This window comes from Melanerpes formicivorus, unplaced genomic scaffold (assembly GCF_026170545.1).
Source record: "Melanerpes formicivorus ecotype bairdi unplaced genomic scaffold, bMelFor1.0.p_v2 SCAF_14, whole genome shotgun sequence".
NCBI classification, from domain to species: Eukaryota; Metazoa; Chordata; class Aves; order Piciformes; family Picidae; genus Melanerpes; species Melanerpes formicivorus.
In genome coordinates, this window is record NW_027142366.1 from 18,734,111 (window position 1) to 18,759,911 (window position 25,801).

The window sequence follows — 25,801 nt, forward strand, 5'->3', positions numbered from 1 at the left end:
GCTCTCAGCAGCAGTGCTCTCAGCAGCAGTGCTCTCAGGGTGCAGTGCTCTCAGCAGCAGTGCTCTCAGCAGCTGTTCTCTCAGCAGCAGTGCTCTCAGGCTGCAGTGCTCTCAGCAGCAGTGCTCTCAGGCTGCAGTGCTCTCAGCAGCAGTGCTCTCAGGCTGCAGTGCTCTCAGCAGCAGTGCTCTCAGCAGCAGTGCTCTCAGCAGCAGTGCTCTCAGCAGCAGTGCTCTCAGGCTGCAGTGCTCTCAGGCTGCAGTGCTCTCAGCAGCAGTGCTCTCAGCAGCAGTGCTCTCAGGCTGCAGTGCTCTCAGCAGCAGTGCTCTCAGCAGCAGTGCTCTCAGGCTGCAGTGCTCTCAGCAGCAGTGCTGTCAGGCTGCAGTGCTCTCAGGGTGCAGTGCTCTCAGGCTGCAGTGCTCTCAGGCTGCAGTGCTCTCCCCCAGCTGCTGGGTGCTTTCTCCCTCTCCTCCCCAGGAACCTTCGAGAGGTTCATCAATGTCATCTCGGCCAGGACCGCCGTGGGCCATGACCGCCAGGGGCAGCTGGTGCTGGTCCATGTGGATGGACAGACAGAATCCCGAGGGTAAGGCTGGGCTCCTGGGCAGGTCTTGGGGCCAGGACTGGGCTTTGAGCACTCTGGGTGCAGCTGGGGGGTGAGGCTGGGCTGCTGTTCAGGTCTTGGGGCCAGGGCTCGGCTTTGAGCACTCTGGGTGCAGCTGGGGGGTAAGGCTGGGCTCCTGGGCAGGTCTTGGGGTCAGGGCTGGGCTTTGAGCTCTCTGGGTGCAGCTGGGGGGACTCAGCAGCTGCCAGCCCTGTGTTTTTGGAGGCCTGTGCTTGCAGAGCTCAGGAGGGCAGCTGGAGCCACTGCTGCTGGCTGTCTCTTTGGCAGGGCCAGAGAAGGCCAAGGCAGCCTCCAGGCAGCCACCCCTGGGCTGGGAGAGCTTCCTCCTCCCCCAGGGGAGAGGGCCCAAGCTCCCAGTGCAGCCCTTCCACTGCAGCCAACCAACACAAGTGAGCCAGGAGCAGCTGTGCTTTTGCAGGGTGAACCTGTGGGAGATGGCAGACTTCCTGAAGGAGCAGGGCATCATCAATGCTATCAACCTGGATGGTGGAGGCTCTGCAACCCTGGTCTTGAATGGCACCCTTGCAAGCTACCCCTCTGAGCACTGGTAGGTGCTGGTGGCACATGCCCAGGGCTGCAGCAGCAGCTCTGCAGCTCCCAGGCCTGCCCCTCTGCTCTGCCTGGCAGCCTGCACTGCCCAGAGATCACTGTGCAAGGGCAGGGGACAGCTTCTGAGGGAGGGTGAGAACTGCAAAGCTCTTCACTGCCTGCAGATTGTTTCCCCCTGGGTCATGCAGGATGAAGGCTGAGCTGCTTTCAGCCCTGCAGCAAAGCTGCTGGCATGGCTGAGTGGCCTGCTCTGGGAGGCAGATCAGGAACCAGCTCTTGGCCTGGGGGATGCTGAGCTGCAGCTTCACAGCAATTAGCAGAGCTCTGCCAGCAGCTTTGTATCCTGGGGGCATGGGCTGGGAGATCTCTGAGACCATCCAGTCCAGGCCTGAGCCCAGCACTGCCAGGGCACCACTGAGCCCTGGCCCTCAGCACCACTGAGCCCTGGCCCTCAGCACCACTGAGCCATACCCTCAGCCCCACTGAGCCCTGGCCCTCAGCACCACTGAGCCCTGGCCCTCAGCACCTCTGAGCCATAGCCCTCAGCACCACTGAGCCCTGGCCCTCAGCACCACTGAGCCCTGGCCCTCAGCACCTCTGAGCCATGGCCCTCAGCACCACTGAGCCCTGGCCCTCAGCACCACTGAGCCATAGCCCTCAGCACCACTGAGCCCTGGCCCTCAGCACCACTGAGCCATGGCCCTCAGCACCACTGAGCCCTGGCCCTCAGCACCACAGCCACACTGCTCTGAAGCCCCTCCAGGCCTGGGGACTGCACCACCTCCCTGGACAGGCCTTGACAGCCCTCAGAGGGAAGAAATTGTTCCTCATGGCCAATCTAAACCTCCCCTGGGGCAGCTTGAGGCCATTGCCTCTTGTCCTGTCCCTTGTTTCTTGGGAGCAGAGCCCAAGCCCCAGCTGGCTGCAGCCTCCTCTCAGGGAGCTGCAGAGAGCAAGGAGGTCTCCCTCAGCCTCCTCTTCTCCAGGCTCAACACCCCCAGCTCCCTCAGCTGCTCCTCCCCAGCCCTCTTCCCCAGACCCTTCCCCAGCTCTCTTGCCCTTCTCTGGCCCTGCTCCAGCTCCTCAATCTCCTTCCTGCAGTGAGGAGCCCAGAGCTGAACCCAGCACTCAAGCTGTGGCCTCCCCAGTGCTGAGCAGAGAGGGACAATCACCTCTCTAGGAGGAGCAGCTCAGACCTGCAGACCCTGCCCTGCTTCATGTGGGGCAGCCTGAGGAATGTTTCACTTCAGGTTTTCAGGCATCCCTGAGTGCAGGCATGAAGGGAGTGACAGCTGAGGGGCAGTGCTGCTGGCCCTGACAGCCCTCAGAGCCAGGCAGCTGAGAGCCAGGGAAAGATGTGTGGAGCACCAAGGCTGGGGAAGCTGGGACTGCTTAAAGGGAGGCTTTGGCTGTGATCCATGGATGGAATGGCTCCTGCCCAGCAGGAGTGGACTCAGTCTCGTTTGATGTCCAGATGCCATGGGCACTGCCAGCCCAGGGGGCACCCATGTCCTTGGCTGCATGAGGAGAAGTGGCCAGCAGCACAGGGAGGGGATTCTGCCCCTCTGCTCTGCTCTGCTCAGCCCCCACCTGCAGCACTGCCTCCAGCTCTGAGCCCCCAGCACAGGAAGGACCTGGAGCTGCTGGAGAGGAGCCAGAGGAGGCCACAGAGATGCTCAGAGGCTGCAGAACCTCCCCTGTGGGGCCAGGGTGGGAGAGCTGGGGCTGTGCAGCCTGCAAAAGAGAAGGCTGCAGGCAGACCTCAGAGCAGCCTCCCAGCACCTGAAGGGCTCCAGGAGAGCTGGGGAGGGACTTGGGCCAAGGGCTGGGAGTGCCAGGCCCAGGGCCAATGGCTTTGAGCTGGGAGAGAGGAGACTGAGAGTGGAGAGGAGGAAGAAGTTCTTTGCAGTGAGGCTGGGGAGACTCTGGCCCAGGCTGCCCAGGGAGGCTGTGGCTGCCTCCTGCCTGGAGGTGTTCAGGACCAGGCTGGATGAGGCCCTGAGCAAGCTGTGCTGGTGGGAGGGGTCCCTGCCCATGGCAGGGGCTTGGAGCTGGGTGAGCCTGAAGCTCCCTCCCAAGCATTCCCTGCATCTGTGGTGGTATTCAGCAGGGCCTTGCTCACCACTGTGCTCAGGCTGGCACTGGGGGGGTTCTGCCAGGCAGGGCTGGGCACTGCAGAGGTCCGCAGCTCTGATGGTGCTACCCTGTGCCCTCCCTGTGCCTCCCTGTGCCCTCCCTGTGCCCCCCCGTGTCCCCTGTGCCCTCGTGCCTCCTTGTGCCCCCTGTGCCTCCCTGTGCCCCCTGTACCCCCTGTGCCTCTCTGTGCCCCCTGTACCCCTTATGCCCTCCCTGTACCCCCTGTGCCCCCTGTGCCTCATTGTACCCCCTGTACCCCCTGTGCCTCTCTGTGCCCCCTGTACCCCTTATGCCCTCCCTGTACCCCCTGTACCCCCTGTGCCTCTCTGTGCTCCCTGTACCCCCTGTGCCCTCCCTGTGCCCTCTGTGTCCCCTGTGCCCCCCCTGCCTCCTTGTACCCCCTGTGCCTCCCTGTGCCTCCCTCTGCCCCCTGTATCCCCGCACCCCCTGTACTCCCTGTACCTCCTGTGCCCCCCGTGCCCGCTGTGCCCCCCGTGCCGGCAGCTCGTTCGACAGCAGGTGGCGCTGTGCTCGCCGCATCTCCACGGTGCTGTGTGTGCACGACGCCCCCTGCCGGCCGCCCGACTGCAGCGGCCACGGCCAGTGCCTGCAGGGCCAGTGCCGCTGCTCGGGGCCCTTCTGGACGGGGCCGGCCTGCGACCTGCTGGACTGCGGCCCTGCCAACTGCAGCCTGCACGGAGCCTGCACCGAAGGTGAGGACCTGCCCCGGGTGGGCTGGGGAGGGGATGGGGAGCTGCCCAGGGGGGGTTGGGGAGCTGCCCCAGGGGGGGTTGGGGAGGGGATGGGGAGCTGCCCCAGGGGGGGTTGGGGAGCTGCCCCAGGGGGGTTGGGGAGGGGATGGGGAGCTGCCCCAGGGAGGGTTGGGGAGGGGATGGGGAGCTGCCCCAGGGAGGGTTGGGGAGCTGCCCCAGGGGGGGTTGGGGAGGGGATGGGGAGCTGCCCCAGGGAGGGTTGGGGAGGGGATGGGGAGCTGCCCCAGGGAGGGTTGGGGAGCTGCCCCAGGGGGGGTTGGGGAGGGGTTGGGGAGCTGCCCCAGGGGGGGTTGGGGAGGGGATGGGGAGCTGCCCCAGTGGGGGCTGGGGAGCTGCCCCAGGGAGGGTTGGGGAGCTGCCCCGGGGGGGGTTGGGGAGCTGCCCCAGGGGGGTTTAGGGAGCTGCCCCAGGGGGGGTTAGGGAGCTGCCCCAGGGGGGTTTAGGGAGCTGCCCCAGGGGGGGTTGGGGAGCTGCCCCAGGGGGGGTTAGGGAGCTGCCCCAGGGGGGGTTGGGGAGCTGCCCAGGGGGGGTTGGGGAGCTGCCCAGGGGGGGTTAGGGAGCTGCCCAGGGGGGGTTAGGGAGCTGCCCCAGGGGGGTTTAGGGAGCTGCCCCAGGGGGGGTTAGGGAGCTGCCCAGGGGGGGTTAGGGAGCTGCCCCAGGGGGGGTTGGGGAGCTGCCCCAGGAGGGGTTGGGGAGCTGCCCAGGGGGGGTTGGGGAGCTGCCCAGGGGGGGTTAGGGAGCTGCCCCAGGGGGGGTTGGGGAGCTGCCCAGGGGGGGTTGGGGAGCTGCCCAGGGGGGGTTGGGGAGCTGCCCAAGGGGGGTTGGGGAGCTGCCCAGGGGTGGGTGGGGAGCTGCCCAGGGGGGGTAGGGGAGCTGCCCAGGGGGGGTTGGGGAGCTGCCCCAGGGGGGGTTGGGGAGCTGCCCAGGGGTGGGTGGGGAGCAGCCCAGGGGTGGCTGCTGGGGGGATGTCTCCTTCCTGCCTGCCAGGCAGCTGGAGGGGCCTTGGTGCATCGCTGCCTGGAGGCCTGGTGCTCCACAAGGCACTGTCCCCCTCTGGGGTGAATCAGAGAACTTCAGGGGTTGGAACCCCAGTCCAAGCCCCCTGGCAGAGCAGGGTGACCCAGGGCAGGGCACCCAGGGACACAGCCAGGCAGCTGAGGCTGGGACAATGCCTTGGTGCAGTCACCTTAAGGCTGTAACTCCTGGGGCAGCCTGGGATTCCTGGGAGGAATCAGAATGGTGAGGGCTGGAAGGGAGCTCTGGAGCTCCCCCAGCCCCAGCCCTGCTCCAGCAGGGCACCCCCAGCACCCTGCCCAGCAGCACAGTGCCCAGGGGGGGTTGGAAGCTCTCCACACCAGCAGACTCCACAACCTCTCTGGGCAGCCTGTTCCAGGCCTCCAGCAGCCTCACCCCAAACAACTTTCTCCTCCTGCTCAGCTCCAACCTCCTGCCTGACACTTTCTGCCCCTTGCTGCCCCTTGTGCTGTCCCTGGGCAGCACTCAGCAGAGCCTGGCCCCAGCCTCCTGCCACCCACCCCTCAGATACCTGCAAGCATTCCCAAGACCTTTCCAGGCTGCCCAGCCCCAGCTCCCTCAGCCTCTGCTCAGAGCTGCTGCAGTGCCCTCAGCAGCTCAGTGTCCCTCTGCTGGGCTCTCCTCAGTTGTTCTTTGTCCTTCTTGAGCTGGGGAGCCCAGAGCTGGAGCCAGTTCTCCAGGTGAGGTCTCAGCAGGGCAGAGTAGAGAAGGGAGAGAACCTCTCTTGCTCTGCTGGCCACACTCTGGATGCAGCCCAGGCTGCCATTGGCCTGCTTTGCCATGAGGGCACACTGCTGGCCCAGGGGCATCCTGCCTGCTGTGCAGGGGCAGAGCTCACAGGCCCTGGCAGCAGCAGCAGCTTCCTTCCCTGCAGAGAGGGGGGCAGGTTGTGGGTGGCTGTGCCCAGCCTGTGCCCTGCCTCTGCAGCCAGCTGGTGCTGGGTGTGTGGAGCTGCTCCCCTCCCTCCCCCTGTGCAGCAGGGAAGGTTGGCAGAGCCCTCTGCCTTGGGCAGGCAGCAGCAGGGCTGGGCTGGGGCTCACAGCTGGCTGTGTGGTGGGGCTGGAGTTCCCCCTGCCTGCCTCAGGTTCCCTTTGTGCCCCCTGCTCTGCTGGGGGGGCAGTGTGTGACCCCCCCCTGCCAGCAGCTGGCCTCTGCCCCCTCCCTTCCTGCTCCCTCTTCACTCCTGCTCCATGGTTTGCCCAGTGTGCAGCTGCTGCTCTTGCACAGCTCCTGGGCACTGCCACAGCACAGCCCTCAGCTGCTGCTCTGCTGCCTCTCCTCACAGCCAGGCAGTCCCTGCAGCTCCAGGAGCTTCTGCTCTGCCTGGCAGCTGAGGCCTCCTCTGCTCTGGACCTCCTGGGGGGCAGGGAGGGTCGTGAGATGGAAACACAGCAGAGCTCAGCCCTCCAGGAGCTGCTGCTGGGAAGGGAAGGGCTGGGGGCAGCAGCCTTGGGCAGGGTGTTTGCCCTTCTGCTGCACTGGTTGTGCACTTCCCTGGCTGCTCAGCTCCAGGCAGGGCTCAGCTGCAGGAGCAAGCTCCTGAAGTCTGCTCTGAGTTTTGGGCTGAAGGAGGCTCCCCAGGCCTGGGCCTTGGGTGGGGAAGGCACAGCTAGAATGGAGCAGGAGAGGTTTAGGTTGGACAGGAGGAAGCTCTGCACTGTGAGGCTGAGGAGGCTCTGGCCCAGGCTGCCCAGGGAGGCTGTGGCTGCCTCCTGCCTGGGGGTGTTCAGGACCAGGCTGGATGAGGCCCTGAGCAGCCTGAGCTGGTGGGAGGGGTCCCTGCCCATGGCAGGGGCTGGAGCTGGGTGCTGGTGAAGCTCCCTTCCAAGGCAGCCCATTGTGTGCCTGTGTGCAGGGGCAGCCCACTGTGTGCCTGTGTGCAGGGGCAGCCCAGCAGCTGCTGCCTGTGTGCAGGGGCAGCCCATTGTGTGCCTGTGTGCAGGGGCAGCCCATTGTGTGCCTGTGTGCAGGGGCAGCCCATTGTGTGCCTGTGTGCAGGGGCAGCCCATTGTGTGCCTGTGTGCAGGGGCAGCCCATTGTGTGCCTGTGTGCAGGGGCAGCCCAGCAGCTGCTGCCTGTGTGCAGGGGCAGCCCATTGTGTGCCTGTGTGCAGGGGCAGCCCAGCAGCTGCTGCCTGTGTGCAGGGGCAGCCCATTGTGTGCCTGTGTGCAGGGGCAGCCCATTGTGTGCCTGTGTGCAGGGGCAGCCCAGCAGCTGCTGCCTGTGTGCAGGGGCAGCCCATTGTGTGCCTGTGTGCAGGGGCAGCCCAGCAGCTGCTGCCTGTGTGCAGGGGCAGCCCACTGTGTGCCTGTGTGCAGGGGCAGCCCATTGTGTGTCTGTGTGCAGGGGCAGCCCAGCAGCTGCTGTCTGTGTGCAGTGGCAGCCCATTGTGTGCCTGTGTGCAGGGGCAGCCCAGCAGCTGCTGCCTGTGTGCAGGGGCAGCCCATTGTGTGCCTGTGTGCAGGGGCAGCCCATTGTGTGCCTGTGTGCAGGGGCAGCCCAGCAGCTGCTGCCTGTGTGCAGGGGCAGCCCACTGTGTGCCTGTGTGCAGGGGCAGCCCATTGTGTGCCTGTGTGCAGGGGCAGCCCAGCAGCTGCTGCCTGTGTGCAGGGGCAGCCCCAGCAGCTGCTGCCTGTGTGCAGGGGCAGCCCCAGCAGCTGCTGCCTGTGTGCAGGGGCAGCCCAGCAGCTGCTGTCTGTGTGCAGGGGCAGCCCATTGTGTGCCTGTGTGCAGGGGCAGCCCAGCAGCTGCTGCCTGTGTGCAGGGGCAGCCCATTGTGTGCCTGTGTGCAGGGGCAGCCCAGCAGCTGCTGCCTGTGTGCAGGGGCAGCCCATTGTGTGCCTGTGTGCAGGGGCAGCCCCAGCAGCTGCTGCCTGTGTGCAGGGGCAGCCCAGCAGCTGCTGTCTGTGTGCAGGGGCAGCCCATTGTGTGCCTGTGTGCAGGGGCAGCCCATTGTGTGCCTGTGTGCAGGGGCAGCCCAGCAGCTGCTGCCTGTGTGCAGGGGCAGCCCATTGTGTGCCTGTGTGCAGGGGCAGCCCATTGTGTGCCTGTGTGCAGGGGCAGCCCAGCAGCTGCTGCCTGTGTGCAGGGGCAGCCCATTGTGTGTCTGTGTGCAGGGGCAGCCCATTGTGTGCCTGTGTGCAGGGGCAGCCCATTGTGTGCCTGTGTGCAGGGGCAGCCCCAGCAGCTGCTGCCTGTGTGCAGGGGCAGCCCATTGTGTGTCTGTGTGCAGGGGCAGCCCAGCAGCTGCTGCCTGTGTGCAGGGGCAGCCCATTGTGTGTCTGTGTGCAGGGGCAGCCCATTGTGTGCCTGTGTGCAGGGGCAGCCCATTGTGTGTCTGTGTGCAGGGGCAGCCCAGCAGCTGCTGCCTGTGTGCAGGGGCAGCCCATTGTGTGTCTGTGTGCAGGGGCAGCCCATTGTGTGCCTGTGTGCAGGGGCAGCCCATTGTGTGCCTGTGTGCAGGGGCAGCCCCAGCAGCTGCTGCCTGTGTGCAGGGGCAGCCCATTGTGTGCCTGTGTGCAGGGGCAGCCCCAGCAGCTGCTGCCTGTGTGCAGGGGCAGCCCATTGTGTGCCTGTGTGCAGGGGCAGCCCAGCAGCTGCTGCCTGTGTGCAGGGGCAGCCCAGCAGCTGCCTGTGTGCAGGGGCAGCCCATTGTGTGCCTGTGTGCAGGGGCAGCCCCAGCAGCTGCTGCCTGTGTGCAGGGGCAGCCCAGCAGCTGCTGTCTGTGTGCAGGGGCAGCCCAGCAGCTGCTGCCTGTGTGCAGGGGCAGCCCATTGTGTGCCTGTGTGCAGGGGCAGCCCAGCAGCTGCTGTCTGTGTGCAGGGGCAGCCCATTGTGTGCCTGTGTGCAGGGGCAGCCCAGCAGCTGCTGCCTGTGTGCAGGGGCAGCCCATTGTGTGCCTGTGTGCAGGGGCAGCCCATTGTGTGCCTGTGTGCAGGGGCAGCCCAGCAGCTGCTGCCTGTGTGCAGGGGCAGCCCACTGTGTGCCTGTGTGCAGGGGCAGCCCATTGTGTGCCTGTGTGCAGGGGCAGCCCAGCAGCTGCTGCCTGTGTGCAGGGGCAGCCCCAGCAGCTGCTGCCTGTGTGCAGGGGCAGCCCCAGCAGCTGCTGCCTGTGTGCAGGGGCAGCCCAGCAGCTGCTGTCTGTGTGCAGGGGCAGCCCAGCAGCTGCTGTCTGTGTGCAGGGGCAGCCCAGCAGCTGCTGCCTGTGTGCAGGGGCAGCCCCAGCAGCTGCTGCCTGTGTGCAGGGGCAGCCCATTGTGTGCCTGTGTGCAGGGGCAGCCCAGCAGCTGCTGTCTGTGTGCAGGGGCAGCCCATTGTGTGCCTGTGTGCAGGGGCAGCCCAGCAGCTGCTGCCTGTGTGCAGGGGCAGCCCATTGTGTGCCTGTGTGCAGGGGCAGCCCAGCAGCTGCTGCCTGTGTGCAGGGGCAGCCCATTGTGTGCCTGTGTGCAGGGGCAGCCCCAGCAGCTGCTGCCTGTGTGCAGGGGCAGCCCAGCAGCTGCTGTCTGTGTGCAGGGGCAGCCCATTGTGTGCCTGTGTGCAGGGGCAGCCCAGCAGCTGCTGCCTGTGTGCAGGGGCAGCCCATTGTGTGCCTGTGTGCAGGGGCAGCCCATTGTGTGCCTGTGTGCAGGGGCAGCCCAGCAGCTGCTGCCTGTGTGCAGGGGCAGCCCATTGTGTGTCTGTGTGCAGGGGCAGCCCATTGTGTGCCTGTGTGCAGGGGCAGCCCATTGTGTGCCTGTGTGCAGGGGCAGCCCCAGCAGCTGCTGCCTGTGTGCAGGGGCAGCCCATTGTGTGCCTGTGTGCAGGGGCAGCCCATTGTGTGCCTGTGTGCAGGGGCAGCCCAGTGTGTGCCTGTGTGCAGGGGCAGCCCAGCAGCTGCTGCCTGTGTGCAGGGGCAGCCCATTGTGTGCCTGTGTGCAGGGGCAGCCCAGCAGCTGCTGCCTGTGTGCAGGGGCAGCCCAGCAGCTGCCTGTGTGCAGGGGCAGCCCATTGTGTGCCTGTGTGCAGGGGCAGCCCCAGCAGCTGCTGCCTGTGTGCAGGGGCAGCCCATTGTGTGCCTGTGTGCAGGGGCAGCCCATTGTGTGCCTGTGTGCAGGGGCAGCCCCAGCAGCTGCTGCCTGTGTGCAGGGGCAGCCCATTGTGTGCCTGTGTGCAGGGGCAGCCCCAGCAGCTGCTGCCTGTGTGCAGGGGCAGCCCATTGTGTGCCTGTGTGCAGGGGCAGCCCAGCAGCTGCTGCCTGTGTGCAGGGGCAGCCCAGCAGCTGCCTGTGTGCAGGGGCAGCCCATTGTGTGCCTGTGTGCAGGGGCAGCCCCAGCAGCTGCTGCCTGTGTGCAGGGGCAGCCCAGCAGCTGCTGTCTGTGTGCAGGGGCAGCCCAGCAGCTGCTGCCTGTGTGCAGGGGCAGCCCATTGTGTGCCTGTGTGCAGGGGCAGCCCAGCAGCTGCTGTCTGTGTGCAGGGGCAGCCCATTGTGTGCCTGTGTGCAGGGGCAGCCCATTGTGTGCCTGTGTGCAGGGGCAGCCCCAGCAGCTGCTGCCTGTGTGCAGGGGCAGCCCATTGTGTGCCTGTGTGCAGGGGCAGCCCATTGTGTGCCTGTGTGCAGGGGCAGCCCAGCAGCTGCTGCCTGTGTGCAGGGGCAGCCCATTGTGTGCCTGTGTGCAGGGGCAGCCCAGCAGCTGCTGCCTGTGTGCAGGGGCAGCCCATTGTGTGTCTGTGTGCAGGGGCAGCCCAGCAGCTGCTGCCTGTGTGCAGGGGCAGCCCATTGTGTGCCTGTGTGCAGGGGCAGCCCAGCAGCTGCTGCCTGTGTGCAGGGGCAGCCCATTGTGTGCCTGTGTGCAGGGGCAGCCCCAGCAGCTGCTGCCTGTGTGCAGGGGCAGCCCAGCAGCTGCCTGTGTGCAGGGGCAGCCCATTGTGTGCCTGTGTGCAGGGGCAGCCCATTGTGTGTCTGTGTGCAGGGGCAGCCCATTGTGTGTCTGTGTGCAGGGGCAGCCCAGCAGCTGCTGCCTGTGTGCAGGGGCAGCCCATTGTGTGCCTGTGTGCAGGGGCAGCCCAGCAGCTGCTGCCTGAGCCCCTGCAGTGCCTCATGCTCTGTTTGCACAGCTGGCTGCCAATGTGATGCTGGCTGGACTGGCAGCAACTGCACTGAAGGTAAGGCTCACTCCCACCCCACTCCTTCCCAGCCAGCAAGGGGGCAGTGTGAGCACAGCTGCCAGGGCTGGGGGCTGCCCAGGGGGGAGCAGGGAGGGCAGCAGCTGCTCCCTCTGCCTCCCTGGCTGCCCCTGGGAGCTTCCCTGCAGCCTGAGCAGGGCTGGAGTGGAGCTCCTGCAGCCTCTGCTGCTTGCTCAGGGAGCAGCTCCCCTGGGCAGCCCTCGGTGCACCGTGCCCAGGGCTGCCCCTGGGTGCCAGCAGGGGGTGGGCTCTCCTCCCCCTGCAGTGGGGGTCCTGAGGAGGTCTCTGCTTGTCTCCTGCAGCCTGTCCCAGGGGCTCCTTCGGGGAGGCCTGCAGCCAGCAGTGCCAGTGCCAGAATGGAGGCTCCTGTGAGCCTGTGCATGGGGCCTGCTCCTGCCCACCTGGGTACCATGGCACCACCTGTGAGCACGGTAAGGGCTGCCCTGGGCACACCTCTTGGGTCCCTCTGAGCCACCTCTTGTCGTGGCAGCAGGCCTGAGGGCTGCCAGGCAGGCCCAGGCTGGCACTGCACAGCTGCAGTGTAACCTGGCAGCTCCTGGGGCTGGGCTGCCCCAAGGGGAGCAGAGGGGAAGGAGTTTGCCTCAGCAGTGGGACAGGGTGGGATCCTCCCTGCCCCAAGGAGCTGCAGGGCTCTGCCCAGGCTGGGGTGGTGAGCAGCAGTGCTGGGACATCCAGGCCCTGCCTGTGCCTGAGCTGCCAGAGTCCCAGAGCCCTTGAGGCTCACTGAGTCCAACCCTTAACCCAGCCAAGGCTGCTGCTGAGCCCTGGCCCTCAGCACCACTGAGCCCTGGCCCTCAGCACCACAGCCCTGGAGCAAGGGAAGTGCTTCTCAGGGACTGCAGCTGGAGACAGGACAGCAAAACCTTCCCAGGAGACAGGATCAGAGCACTGCACAACCATTCAGGCTGCACAACACCTTGAAGGTCTTCCAGCCCAAGCCTGAGCCCAGCACTGCCAGGGCAGCACTGAGCCCTGGCCCTCAGCACCACTGAGCCCTGGCCCTCAGCACCACAGCTACACAGCTCTGGAACCCCTCCAGCCATGGGGACTGCACCACTGCCCTGGGCAGCCTGGGCCAGGCCTGGACAGCCCTCAAGGAGAGGAACTTGCTCCTCCTGTCCAACCTGAACCTCCCCTGGGGCAGCTTGAGGCCATTGCCTCTTGTCCTGTCCCTTGTTCCCTGGGAGCAGAGCCCAAGCCCCAGCTGGCTGCAGCCTCCTCTCAGGGAGCTGCAGAGAGCAAGGAGGTCTCCCTCAGCCTCCTCTGCTCCAGGCTCAGCACCCCCAGCTCCCTCAGCTGCTCCTCCCCAGCCCTCTTCTCCACACCCTTCCCCAGCTCTCTTGCCCTTCTCTGGCCCTGCTCCAGCTCCTCAATCTCCTTCCTGCAGTGAGAGCCCAGAGCTGAGCCCAGCACTCAAGCTGTGGCCTCCCCAGTGCCCAGCCCAGAGGCACAATCCCTGCCCTGCTCCTGCTGCCACCCCACTGCTGCTCCAGCCCAGGCTGCTGCTGCCCTTCTTGCCCCCCTGGGCACCCCCTGGCTCCTCTCCAGCTGCTGGCACCCAGCACCCCCAGGGCCTTCTCTGCTGGGCACTTTGCAGCCACTTTGCCCCCAGCCTGGAGCCTTCCTGGGATGATCCAGTGCAGTGTGAGGTGTTCCAAAGAGCCTTCCTGGCTTCCAGCTGGACCCAGCTGGCAGAGTCAGTGCTGGTCAGGGTTGTCTGCCACTTCTCTTGGGTGCTCCAGGCCTCTGTCCCTGACTCCAGCCCACTCTGGCTGTGTGCTCCTGCTGTGCATGGCCTCAGCTGCCCCAGGGGAGGTTCAGGTTGGACAGGAGGAACAATTTCTGCCCCTTGAGGGCTGTCAAGGCCTGGCCCAGGCAGTGGTGCAGTCCCCATCCCTGGAGGGCTGTCAGAGCTGTGGTGCTGAGGGCCAGGGCTCAGTGCTGCCCTGGGTGAGCCTTGGGCTCATTACTCTCTGAAAGGTCTCTTCCAGGCCAGCCCAGGCCAGGGTTCTGTGGTGCTCCCAGGGGTGATGCTTTGTTCCCAGCCCCACAAACCTCCTCCCTGCCAGGCCCTGGGGGCAGGGAGCTCAGAGCTGGGTGCTTGCAGGGCAGGCAGAGCAGCTGGGCTGAGCTTTGCTTTGGCAGTGAGCAACCTCTGTGTGCTCCATCCCCTAGAGTGTCCCTTGGGCTGGCATGGGCCAGGCTGCCAGCAGCAGTGTGAGTGTGCCCACTCCTGTCCCTGCCACCCTCAGACAGGCAGCTGCAACCTCAGCCAGCAGCTGCAGGAGCAGCTCACCACAGGTACCTCTGCTGCAGGGGGGGCTTGGGAGGGAAGCTGGAGGAGCACAGCCTGCTGGGGGTGCAGTTGGCAGCTCTGGCTGCAGCTCTGGCTGCCCCTCAGCTTCCCTCAGGGGGCAGTTTTGCACTGCCCCTCCCTCCCCCACCCCCAATTCTCCTCTCTGTTTTCCAGCTGGGAGGTGTTGGGCTTCCCAGAAGGCAGCAGGGAGCAAAGACAGAGCACTCCTGTCAGAGTAAGTGTGAGGAGCTCATCCTGCTCTGGGTGCTGCTGGTGTGGGGGGGGGGGCTGGGGGTGCCTGTGTGGTGCTCATCCTGCTGTGTGGTGCTCATCAGAGGAGGGCAAGAGAGCTGGGGAAGGGTCTGGGGAAGAGGGCTGGGGAGGAGCAGCTGAGGGAGCTGGGGGTGTTGAGCCTGGAGCAGAGGAGGCTGAGGGAGACCTCCTTGCTCTCTGCAGCTCCCTGAGAGGAGGCTGCAGCCAGCTGGGGCTTGGGCTCTGCCCCCTAGGCTCAGGGGAGAGAAGGAGAGGCAATGGCCTGGAGCTGTGCCAGGGGAGGGTTAGTTTGGAGAGGAGGCCAAATGTCTTTGCTGGGAGAGTGGTCAGGGCCTGGCAGAGGCTGCCCAGGGAGGTGGTGGAGTCCCCATGGCTGGAGGGGTTGCAGAGCCCTGTGGCCATGGCAGCTGGGGCCAGGGTTTGGTGGCCATGGTGGGGCAGGGTTGGTGCTGGGCTGGCTGCTCTGGGAGGGCTTTGCCAGCCCAAACCATTCCATGATGCTGTGCTTCATCCATGTGTCTGTACACACACCAAGCCCGTGCCATCTGCTGCTGCTCTCAGCACCTGCTGGGTGCCAGGGCAGTGCCAGTAAAGCTTTGAGCTGCTCCCTAGTCCACAGTGTCTGTGTCCTGACTGCATGGGGTCACCAACTGCCCTCCTGCAGGGCAGCAGGAGCACAGGGAGGGCAGGGAGCTAAAAACCTCACTGTGAGACCTGTGCTGAGCTGCAGCCCATCAGTGACCACACTGAGCCTGGGGCTCTGCAGCTCCCAGGTTAGAGATCCACAGCAGGGCTTGGGCTGGAAGGGAGCTTCAACATCACCCAGCTCCAGCCCCTGCCATGGGCAGGGACCCCTCCCACCAGCACAGGCTGCTCAAGGCCTCATCCAGCCTGGTCCTGAACACCTCCAGGCAGGAGGCAGCCACAGCCTCCCTGGGCAGCCTGGGCCAGAGTCTCCCCAGCCTCACTGCAAAGGATTTCTTCCTCCTCTCCACTCTCAGTCTCCTCTCTCCCAGCTCAAAGCCATTGGCCCTGGGCCTGGCACTCCCAGCCCTTGTCCCAAGTCCCTCCCCAGCTCTCCTGGAGCCCTTCAGGTACTGGGAGGCTGCTCTGAGGTCTGCCTGCAGCCTTCTCTCCTCCAGGCTGCACAGCCCCAGCTCTCCCAGCCTGTCACTTCAACAGGAGCCTCCTCCCCTTGCCCCCTGAGAGTGCAGCAGGCAGAGCAGGAAAGATTTGACAGCAGAGCACAGCTCCTGCCCCGGTGCTGAAGCAGTCAGTGCAGCACTGCAGGTCCCAGGCAGGACTTGGACCTTCTGAAGCCAGCCCAGAGGAGGCCACAGCAGTGCTGGGAGGCTGGAAGCCCTCTGCTGGGAGGCCAGGCTGGGAGGGTTGGGGTTGTGCAGCCTGCAGAGGAGAAGGCTCCAGGGAGACCTCCTGGGGGCCTTGCAGAGCTTCAAGAGGCCAGAAGAGAGCTGGGGACAGAGTGCTGAGCAGGGCCAGGCCAAGGGGGGATGGTTTGAAGTGCAAGAGGGAGCCTGAGAGTGGAGAGAAGGAGAAATGTTTGGTGCTGAGGGTGGGGAGAGCCTGTGCCAGGCTGCCCAGAGAGGTGGAGCTGCCCCATGGCTGGCAGCAGTGCAGGGCAGGTTGGTTGGGGCTGGGAGCAGCCTGCTGTGGCTGCAGCTGTCCCTGCTGGCTGCAGGGCTTGCCCTGGGTGAGCCTCCCAGGTCCCTCCCAACCCCCCCTGGGTGTTTCCCCGGGGTGCAGCCTGGGGCCGTGGGGCTGCAGGAGCAGGGCTGTGGCTCACTGGGTTTCTCTTGCCTGACAGAGCAGCCTGGCTGTCGCTGAGCTGTGTGCTGGCCCTGCTGCTGCTGCTCAGCGCCCTGGGCAACGTGGGGCAGCTGCTGCGGGGCAGGGCCGGGCGGCCCCCGGGGCCCTACCTCTACCAACCCCTGCGGGAGCTGCGCGGCGCCGGCCCCGCCTGCACCTCCGCCGCCTGCGAGCCTGAGGACGCCCAGGACCAGAGCCAGGCCCTGCTGCAGAGCCCGGGCTGAGCTCTGCCTGCTGCCCTGCGCAGCTCTGCTGCCCCCCCCGAGCGGCGGCTCCCTGGCCCAGCCCTGCCGGCTGCTGCCCTGCGCTGCTCCGGGACTGCGCTGCGCTGCCGGGGGAGGCTGGGGGGCAGCAGCAGCCCCGGGGCAGCTTCCACTCCCTCTGCTGGCTGAGGCTGCCCAGGGGGGCAGTGTGAGCCAGGGGCACCTCAGGGAGCTCCTCCCTCGCCTGGGCTGCAGCTCCCTAGCAGCAAGCTGGGGCTGAGGCAGCTGGCTCAGGGCTGCTGCGGCCCCCCAGGGCCTGCCCACTCAGCTGCTCAGCAGGAACCTGGCAAAGGAAGAGTTTGCAAGCACTGAGGGCAGGGGCAGCTGGCAGGGAGCCCACAGCAGCCCTGCTCCTGGCCCTGCTGGGAGGCTCAGGGGCTGGCACCCAGGCCTGGGGCTTCCCTGCTCCTTCCTTCGGGGCTGAGGGCAGGACCAGAGGCTTCCTAGCGGCTCCTCAGTGCTAGGGGCAGGGCAGGGGAGGCAGGGGAGGGCCTTGCAGCAACATAAAAAGCCTTTCCACTTCCACAATGTCATCCTGGTGTTCTCTCAAGCCCCTGCAGCTGCCCTGCTCTGTGTGCAGCCATGGCTGGGCACCCAGGGGCTGCACCTGGGGCTGTCCCACCTGCAAAGGGAAGAGCTGGCAGCAGCCTGGCACAAGCTGCTGTGGCACAGCTGGGGTGTGGGGTGGGCCTTGGCCCAAGGCCAGCCTGATCAGCCTTGGGCCAGCAGGACAGGGCAGGTGGTGGCCCTCACTTGGCAAGCTGAAGAGCCAGGGGGTGCCCAGGGGGGCAAGAAGGGCAGCAGCAGCCTGGGCTGGAGCAGCAGTGGGGTGGCAGCAGGAGCAGGGCAGGGATTGTGCCTCTGGGCTGGGCACTGGGGAGGCCACAGCTTGAGTGCTGGGTTCAGCTCTGGGCTCCTCACTGCAGGAAGGAGATTGAGGAGCTGGAGCAGGGCCAGAGAAGGGCAAGAGAGCTGGGGAAGGGTCTGGAGAAGAGGGCTGGGGAGGAGCAGCTGAGGGAGCTGGGGGTGTTGAGCCTGGAGCAGAGGAGGCTGAGGGAGACCTCCTTGCTCTCTGCAGCTCCCTGAGAGGAGGCTGCAGCCAGCTGGGGCTTGGGCTCTGCTCCCTAGGGACAAGGGACAGGACAAGAGGCAATGGCCTCAAACTGCCCCAGGGGAGGTTCAGGTTGGACATTAGAAGAAACTTCTTCCCTGGAAGGGTTCTCAGGGCCTGGCCCAGGCTGCCAGGGGGGTGGCTGAATCCCCAGCCCTGGAGGTGCTTCCCAGAGGCAGAGCTGTGGTGCTGAGGGCCATGGCTCAGCCCCAGCCTGGGCAGAGCTAGAGAGTGGTTGTGCTGGAGGAGCTGGAAGGGCTTTGCCAGCCCAGCCAGCTGGGTTGGTGCCTCCCTGTGCTTGGCAGAGCAGCAGCCAGCTGGGACCAGTCCATGAGCAGCTCCTGCAGCTGGGCTGCAGCTCAGACCCCTGCCCAGGCCACATCCTTGCAGAAGGCCTTTCTGTTTTCCACCCCCAGCTGTCCTGCAGGCTGCTGTGTGGGACCTCCCTGCTCTGTGGCCTGAAAGCCCCCAAAGTGTGCTGCAGGAAAGCTGGAAGGGAACTGATGGCATCTCCCTGGGCTTGTGCAGTGCCCCTGTCCTGTGTGGCACCACAGGGGCAGAGCAGGGACCTGAGGCCACTGCCTGGGCAAGGGCTTGGCTGGAGAGCTGCACTCAGAGCTGTGGTCAGCAGCTCAGTGTCCAAAGGGAGAGCTGTGATGAGTGGAGGCCCTCAGGGGTCAGTGCTGGGAGCAGGGCTGTTGAACATCTCCCTCAGCCCCATGGGCACTGGGGTTGGGGCACCCTCAGCAGGTCTGCAGATGGCACCAAGCTGTGTGGCTCAGCTGGCAGCTGGAGGGAAGGATCCATCCAGAGGGAGCTGGGCAGGCTGGAGGGAAGGATCCATCCAGAGGGAGCTGGGCAGGCTGCAGAGCTGGGCACAAGGCAGCCTCATGAATGTCAGCAAGGCCAAGGGCAAGGTCCTGCAGCTGGGGCAGGGCAATCCCAGGCACAAACCCAGGCTGGTGAGGAGAGGCTGAGAGCAGCCTGCAGGAGAAGGCCTTGGGGCTGTCAGCTGGTGACAAAGTCCCCAGGAGCCAGCAGTGGTCCCTGGCAGCCCAGAGCCAGCTGAGTGCTGAGCTGCAGCCAGAGCAGGGAGAGCAGCAGCACAGGGAGGGGATTCTGCCCCTCTGCTCTGCTCTGCTCAGCCCCCACCTGCAGCACTGCCTCCAGCTCTGGGGCCCCCAGCACAGGAAGGACCTGGAGCTGCTGGAGAGGCTCCAGAGGAGGCCACAGAGATGCTCAGAGGCTGCAGAACCTCCCCTGTGGGACAGGCTGGCAGAGCTGGGGCTGTGCAGCCTGGAGAAGAGAAGGCTGCAGGTAGACCTCAGAGCTGCAGTTCAGTATCTGCAGGGCAGCTGCAGGCAGCTGGGGAGGGACTGCTCAGAGGGGGCTGTGGGGATAGGACCAGAGGCAATGGTTTGGAACTGGAGCAGGGCAGAGTTAGGTTGGACACCAGGAGGGAGCTCTGCAGAGGGAGGCTGGGGAGACTCTGGCACAGGCTGCCCAGGGAGGTGGTGCAGGCTCCATCCCTGGAGCCATTGAAGCTCAGCCTGGCTGTGTCCCTGGGCAGCCTGCTCTGGCTGGAGCTGTCCCTGCTGCCTGCAGGGGGTGGGACAGGAGGTCCCTGGGGGCTCCCTCCCAGCCCTGGGCAGGCTGTGATTGCAGCACTGCCTGCAGTCTGTTCAAGGTTGTGGCTCCCAGGCAGCCAGAACCCAGCAGAAACAGCTGCTGTGAAGGGGGCTGGGTGGGGCAGGGTGGGACAGGGTGGAGCAAGCAGGGCAGGGATGGGCAGGGAGGAGCAGGGTGGAGCAGGATGGGGTGGGTGGGGCAGGGAGGAGCAGGGTGGGGTGGGAGGAGCAGGGTGGGGCAGGGTGGGGCAGGGAGGAGCAGGGTGGGGTGGGAGGAGCAGGGTGGGGTGGGTGGGGCAGGGCAGGGTGTGTTGTCTCCTGAGCACACCGCTGGCAGTGTAGGGCCGGGGGGGGAGGTGCTGTGGAAGGTTTCCTCTCCCCCTGCAGCTCAGCTGAGCCTCTCCCCCCCCGGCGCTGCCTCTCTGCGGCTCCGGCTCCGGAGCAGGGACCTGCAGCAGCGGGCAGCAGAAGTTGGCTTTGGCTGCCTGAGCCTGGGGCGCTGAAAGCCCTCAGCCGCTTCAGCTCCGCACCGCCCGGGGACAGCTCCCAGGCTGCTGCCCCGGCAGGCTGCAGCCCCCTGGCGTGGGGCGGGAGGGCGGCACCGCCGAGGAGGAGGAGGAGGAGGAGGAGCGGCGAGGATGAAGCCACAAGAGCTGAAACCCTGAGGGAGCAGAGCAGGGGCAGGCTGGGAGCGCTCCCGGGGCTGTGGCCTCAGCTGGGAAGCCTGCTCCGGGCAGCCGAGTCGGCCCCGGCTGAAGGAAGGACACACAGCCAGCTTCACCCCAGGCTCCTGCCTGCCCACAGCAGCTCCCTGCCCTCTCTGCCAGGCTCCAGGCACGCTGAGGTGCCCCAGGCAGAAGTCTCCTTCCCTTGGGAGGAGTGCTGAAGCCCACAGAGCCTCCAGGGGACTCCCCCGGTGTGGCCGGTTGACGTTGCCCCCTTAAGAAAGGGAATATGGTGGACGGAAGTTGGTAAACGGAAGGAATAGTCTAAACTAATTTCATTGGACGAGTGGGAGGAAGCACTTCTGAGCTGGGACTATACTGAGTTTCTCCAGCACCTTATCTTCAGTCTTGCTTCCGCCTCTTCTTCAGGCAACAGCTTTCTGTCCTGGGCTTTCTGCCAAGGCTTCGGCCTTGAGGCCGATAAGATACCAGGCCTGTATATTAACTCCCTTCCAATTAACACGAACTGCTTCTAACTTTTTTTTCCTCTCTTCTCTTTCTCTTTCTATCCCATTCTGGGGAAAGGGGGGGGAGAGAGGGGAGAGCGGAGGTGGGGGACCCCTCTCTGCCGAGGGGTTCACTCTCATTTCTGTGTTACTCTGTTGTATATCTTTGTATATATTGTAGATATTGTAAATTTGTAAATAATCCCCTGCAAACCCTACATCGCTTTGTAAATATAGCTCCACTGCTTTGCTAATTCAGCTTGCGAGTTTTTTTTTTCTTTTCCCTTCAATTTTTTTTTTTCCCTTTTACTTTACAAAGGGGGAAGGGAGGAGGCTTCTCAGCCTTACCCTTCCACCCCATGACACCCGGGGAGAGGCAGGGAGCAGGGGGCAGGGGAAGGGAGGAGGCAGCAGGGGCAGGGAGCAGGGGGCAGGGAGCAGGGAGCAGGCAGCAGGAGCAGGGAGCAGGGGCAGGGAGCAGGGGGCAGGGGCAGGGAGCAAGGGCAGGGGGCAGGGAGCAGGGGGCAGGGGCAGGGAGCAGGGGCAGGGAGCAAGGGCGGGGGGCAGGGGGCAGGGAGCAGGGAGCAGGAGGCAGGGGCAGGGGCAGGGAGCAGGGAGCAGGGAGCAGGGGCAGGGAGCAGGGGGCAGGGGCAGTGGTTTCCGCGGCTCCCCTCCTCCAGACGCTCAGCAGCTTCCCTGAGCGGCAGCTCCGTATCCCCTGGGGCTCTGCTGCCAGCCAGCAGAGGAGAGAGCAGGGCAGGAGGAGAGAGAGCAGGGCAGGAGGAGAGAGAGCAGGGCAGGAGGAGAGAGCAGAGCAGGAGGAGAGAACAGGGCAGGAGCAGAGAGCAGGGCCGGAGGAGCTGCCCCACAGCCTCAGCCCTTCAGAAGCACCTGGCCGGGGGAAAGAAACCCCAAGGGCTGCCTGAGGAAGGTGGCTGTGGCTCCATGGACGGCTGAGCTGGAGGAACCCCCACGGTGCCACCCCCCCCGGTACCACCCCCCTGGTGCCTCCCCCCAGTGCCACCCCAGTACCACCCCCACGGTGCCACCCCAATGGTGCCGCCCCTGCGGTGCCACCACAGTGCCGCCTCCATGGTGCCACCCCCCCGGTGCCACCCCCCCGATGCCCCCCCCCCAAGCCCCCGGCTCCGTGCTGCTCCCAGCCCAGCCCCTGGCCCCTCCTTGGCTTTAGCCCTGGGCGGCCAGAGGCCAGGAGCCCCTTGGCCAGGCTGAGCTGAGCAGGGGCACAGGCAGCAGATCAGGGCAGGGGCAGCCTGCTGAGGGCTCCACGCAGCACAGCTGGAGCTGCAGGCTAACATCTGGCCACGTCCCAGGTCCTGCCTGGTGAGCACTGCCCAAAGGCAGCCCAGGGCTGCCAGCTGCTCCCCTCGGCTCGCCACCCACACAGGGCCACAAGGAGCTGTGCTGCCCAGGCTGGTCAGAGGGCACTGCCACCTCTGCTGCACCTCTGCTGCACCCAGTGGAGGCCATGGAGCAGGCTGCTGGCTCTGGTGTGGTAAATGCAGCTTGGAGCTGCTCTTCAGTGTCTGCAGGGCAGCTGCAGGCAGCTGGGGAGGGACTGCTCAGAGGGGCTGTGGGGATAGGAGCAGAGGCAATGGTTTGGAACTGGAGCAGGGCAGAGTTAGGTTGGACACCAGGAGGGAGCTCTGCAGAGGGAGGCTGGGGAGACTCTGGCACAGGCTGCCCAGGGAGGTGGTGCAGGCTCCATCCCTGGAGCCATTGAAGCTCAGCCTGGCTGTGTCCCTGGGCAGCCTGCTCTGGCTGGAGCTGTCCCTGCTGCCTGCAGGGGGTTGGATGTGTCCCTGGGCAGCCTGCTCTGGTTGGAGCTGTCCCTGCTGCCTGCAGGGGGTTGGATGTGTCCCTGGGCAGCCTGCTCTGGCTGGAGCTGTCCCTGCTGCCTGCAGGGGGTTGGATGTGTCCCTGGGCAGCCTGCTCTGGCTGGAGCTGTCCCTGCTGCCTGCAGGGGCTGGGACAGGAGGTCCTTGGAGGCTCCCTCCCAGCCCAGGGCAGTCTGTGACCCCCTGGTGAAGCTGTGCCACCTTCTCACAGCTCCTGAGCTCCAGCTCTTGCTTCTTACTGCCAAGGAACATCCCTCTGGAGTCCAGAAAGCTCAGGGGAGGTGGTGAGAGCCAGCCCTTAGCCCAGCCACTCCCCAGGCTCTAGCCCTTGCCCCAGGAAGGTGGCAAAGCTTCAACCCAAAGCAGCTTCCCCCCCAGTTGTTCCTTCCCAACCCAAAGCTCACCGCAGTGAAAACAGAGCAGGAGGGGGCTGGGTTTAATAAATACTCCTTGCTGAAAGGATCAATAAGTTAAAACTCAGCACTGCCATCAGTAGGCTGCAGGAGGAGCTCCAGCAGAGCCCTGCTGGGGGGGGGTTAAGGTTTTCAAGTTAGCTCAGGTTTCAGAGAAGCAAATTCCAGAAGGCTGTGCCCTCGGGAGAGAAACTATTGCTTGGCTTAGCCCTTGGGGATTGGAGCCAGCCCCCAGCCCCCGGGCTGGCTCAGACCTGATCGTTATTGCTTGTAAACCTGAGGGGGAAGGCTTGCAGGCAGCTCCTCTGCCTGTGCCCTCCACAGATCCATTTTGTCCTCTGTGCCTCAGAGGCTTCCCAACAAAACATCCCCAAGGTGCCCTGCTGGCAGCTGCTGAGGTCTCAGGGCTGAGCTGGAGGTGACTCCTGGGGCATCCAAGCTGTAGGAAGGTTCCAGTCCCTGCCCCTGGGATGCCTCCTGGGTGTGCAGCTGGCAGCCTGGGCAGGCAGAGAGCTGCTGCAGGGGAGCAACCCAGGCCTGCAGAGCAGCCAAGGGAAGGCAGGGGCAGCCTCCTCCAGCCACCAGCTGCAGGGGAAGCACTGCCTGGAAGCAGCCCTTTGGAGGTCACAGGTGGGCTCAGGGCACCTGCATGCACCCCAACCCCCACCAGGTGTGACAGAAACAGGCAGCCCCCAGCCAAGTCCTTGGGCTGCCCCTGAGAGCTCCCCACAGGCTCCCTGGGTCCAGAGGGCTGCTCCCTGTGGGCAGGCAAAGGAGCTCCTGGAGGGGAAGCCCCTGGAGGGGAAGGTCCTGGAGGGGAAGGTCCTGGAGGGGAAGCTCCTGGAGGCTCTTTGGTTGGGTGCACAGAGCAGCTGAGGGGGTGGCCAGGACCCCCCCCCAGTGATTTCTCCTCCCTGCTGGAGCTGTCCCCCTGCTATCTGGAGAGGTGGGAGCTGCTCTGAGAGTGGCTGGAGGATGTGGTGGCTCCACTCAGCTGGGAGAAGCCACTGGTGCAAGATTCCAGGCTTGACATGGAGCCCCTGGGACAGAGCAAAGAGAAGGCAGTTAGGAGGGAGCTGCTGGGGGGCAGCCCTCTGCACCAGGCACACTCTAAGGCTGGCAGAAAGGTCTCAGCTCTGCCCCAACCAGTTTCAACTTGGGCTCTACAAATCTGTGTCACTCACAGAGTCACAGAATCAATCAGGTTGGAAGAGACCTCAGAGATCATCAAGGCCAACCTGGCAGCCAGCACCTCCTGACAGCTAAACCATTCAGCAAGGCCAAGGGCTGGGTCCTGCCCTTGGGTCACAACCACCCCAGGAAGGCTCCAGGCTGGGGGCAGAGTGGCTGCAAAGTGCCCAGCAGAGAAGGCCCTGGGGGTGCTGGGTGCCAGCAGCTGGAGAGGAGCCAGGGGGTGCCCAGGGGGGCAAGAAGGGCAGCAGCAGCCTGGCCTGGAGCAGCAGTGGGGTGGCAGCAGGAGCAGGGCAGGGATTGTGCCTCTGGGCTGGGCACTGGGGAGGCCACAGCTTGAGTGCTGGGTTCAATCTGCAGGAAGGAGATTGAGGAGCTGGAGCAGGGCCAGAGAAGGGCAAGAGAGCTGGGGAAGGGTCTGGGGAAGAGGGCTGGGGAGGAGCAGCTGAGGGAGCTGGGGGTGTTGAGCCTGGAGCAGAGGAGGCTGAGGGAGACCTCCTTGCTCTCTGCAGCTCCCTGAGAGGAGGCTGCAGCCAGCTGGGGCTTGGGCTCTGCTCCCTAGGGACAAGGGACAGGACAAGAGGCAATGGCCTCAAGTTTTCCCAGGGGAGGTTCAGGTTGGACATGAGGAGCAAGTTCCTCTCCAAAAGGGTTGTCCAGGCCTGGCCCAGGCTGCCCAGGGCAGTGGTGCAGTCCCCATGCCTGGAGGGGTTCCAGAGCTGTGTAGCTGTGGTACTGAGGGCCATGGCTCAGTGGTGCTGAGGGCCAGGGCTCAGTGGTGCTGAGGGCCAGGGCTCAGCCCCAGCCTGGGGCCTCCCTGAGAGGAGGCTGCAGCCAGCTGGGGCTTGGGCTCTGCTCCCAGGGAACAAGGGACAGGACAAGAGGCAATGGCCTCAAGCTGCACCAGGGGAGGTTCAGGTTGGACATGAGAAGAAACTTCTTCACTGGCAGGGCTCTCAAGCCCTTGCCCAGGGGGTGGCTGAGTGCCCAGCCCTGGAGGTGTCTCCCAGAGGCAGAGCTGTGGTGCTGAGGGCCAGGGCTCAGCCCCAGCCTGGGCAGAGGTAGGCAATGGTTGGCCTGGGGGAGCTGAAAGGGCTCTGCCAAGCCAAAGGAAGCTGAAGCACCAATCTCCCTGTGGGCCTCCAGCCAGAGGGGCTCTGACCACCTGCAGCACTGAGGGAGGCTCCTGGCACAAACTGTCACCAAGTTGGTGTCCATCCAAGTCCCCCCCAGTGAACTGCAGGAGCAGGGAGGTCACTGCCAGCCCCCTGGATGTCTGCCTCCCACTCAGCCCTCCCCTGGGGCTGCTCTGCTGCAGGTCACAGAGGAAATTCCCCCCAGCAAAGCCCCTACCTGAAGTCCTTGGATGCCAGCACTTCATAGTAGTAGATGAGCTTGCACCTGTGACTGGAGCCTTGCAGGGAGGCCAGGACATCATCAACCCTTGGGAGGCTGCTGCTGGAGCTGGGCAGGGGGCTGTGCATCTTCCACTGCAGGATGTAGAAGCCAGGCCAGCGGGTGACATGGGAGCCCTGGCACAGGAGCAGAGGGCACAGCTGACTGCCAGCAGCTGGGACTTGGCCAAGGCAGTGAGGCAAGGAGAGAAGCCACTGCCTGGGGGGGTGCCCAGGCACACAGCTGAAGGAGCTGTGGGGGTGAGAGGCTGGGGCCAGACTCTGCCCAGGGACAAGGGGCAGAAAGTGTCAGGCAGGAGGCTGGAGCTGAGCAGGAGGAGAAAGTTGTTTGGGGCGAGGCTGCTGGAGGCCTGGAGCAGGCTGCCCAGAGAGGTTGTGGAGTCTGCTGGTGTGGAGAGCTTCCAACCCCCCCCGGGCACTGTGCTGCTGGGCAGGGTGCTGGGGGTGCCCTGCTGGAGCAGGGCTTGGGTGGGTGAGCTCCAATGCTCCCTTCCAGCCTCACCCTGCTGGGGCCCTGCTGAGCTGGCTGCTCTGGGAAGCACACAGTGGGCAGAGAGCTCTCAAGCTTGAGCCCCCAGCTGGGATCCTGCTCCCAGCCCCCACTGGGAGAATATCACATTCCTGATGTGTTAATGCTGTATGGTGATGGTCACAATGAATCCCCAGCTGCTGTCCTTCCTGCATCAGACCTGGAGGGCACACAGCATTCACTGCCTCTTGTTACAGAGTGCATCAGGTACCACTATCCAGCAGCAGTGCAGCAGGCTGCTCTGAGCTCTCCCTGCAGCCTTCTCCCCTCCATGCTGCACAGCCCCAGCTCTCCCAGCCTGGCCCCACAGGGGAGGTTCTGCAGCCTCTGCTCATCTCTGTGGCCTCCTCTGGCTCCTCTCCAGCAGCTCCAGGTCCTTCCTGTGCTGGGGGTCCCATACCTTGCCCCAGCCCTGCAGGGGAGGTCTCCCCAGAGCAGAGCAGAGGGCAGGATCCTCTCTCTCCAGCTCTGGCAGTGGGCACCAGCAGGAATCATCTTCCCAGTGACCTTTTCCTGCTGGATTTTT

At 65.3% G+C, this 25,801-nt stretch overlaps 2 protein-coding genes across 5 annotated transcripts in view; one reads left to right on the top strand and one right to left on the bottom strand.

Annotated features, from left to right (window-relative positions):
* Nucleotides 1-16,582, top strand: part of NAGPA (N-acetylglucosamine-1-phosphodiester alpha-N-acetylglucosaminidase) — a 57,192-nt gene extending 40,610 nt beyond the window's left edge. The window contains exons 4-11 of the mRNA XM_068147275.1: nucleotides 476-584; nucleotides 1,042-1,170; nucleotides 3,813-4,021; nucleotides 11,210-11,257; nucleotides 11,581-11,709; nucleotides 13,475-13,600; nucleotides 13,770-13,830; nucleotides 15,694-16,582. Coding sequence (XP_068003376.1) covers nucleotides 476-584; nucleotides 1,042-1,170; nucleotides 3,813-4,021; nucleotides 11,210-11,257; nucleotides 11,581-11,709; nucleotides 13,475-13,600; nucleotides 13,770-13,830; nucleotides 15,694-15,919 — 1,037 coding nt within the window. The 3' untranslated portion in view covers nucleotides 15,920-16,582. The remainder of the gene's footprint in view (nucleotides 1-475; nucleotides 585-1,041; nucleotides 1,171-3,812; nucleotides 4,022-11,209; nucleotides 11,258-11,580; nucleotides 11,710-13,474; nucleotides 13,601-13,769; nucleotides 13,831-15,693) is intronic.
* A 5,565-nt stretch (nucleotides 16,583-22,147) lies between these two features.
* The window catches only part of SEC14L5 (SEC14 like lipid binding 5), a 64,727-nt gene continuing 61,073 nt past the window's right edge, over nucleotides 22,148-25,801 (bottom strand). For all 4 annotated transcript variants that reach the window (XM_068147279.1, XM_068147278.1, XM_068147276.1 and 1 more), the window contains 2 exons: nucleotides 24,685-24,863; nucleotides 22,148-23,180 (listed from right to left, as the gene is read on the bottom strand). In XM_068147279.1, coding sequence (XP_068003380.1) covers nucleotides 23,075-23,180; nucleotides 24,685-24,863 — 285 coding nt within the window. In that variant the 3' untranslated portion in view covers nucleotides 22,148-23,074. The remainder of the gene's footprint in view (nucleotides 23,181-24,684; nucleotides 24,864-25,801) is intronic.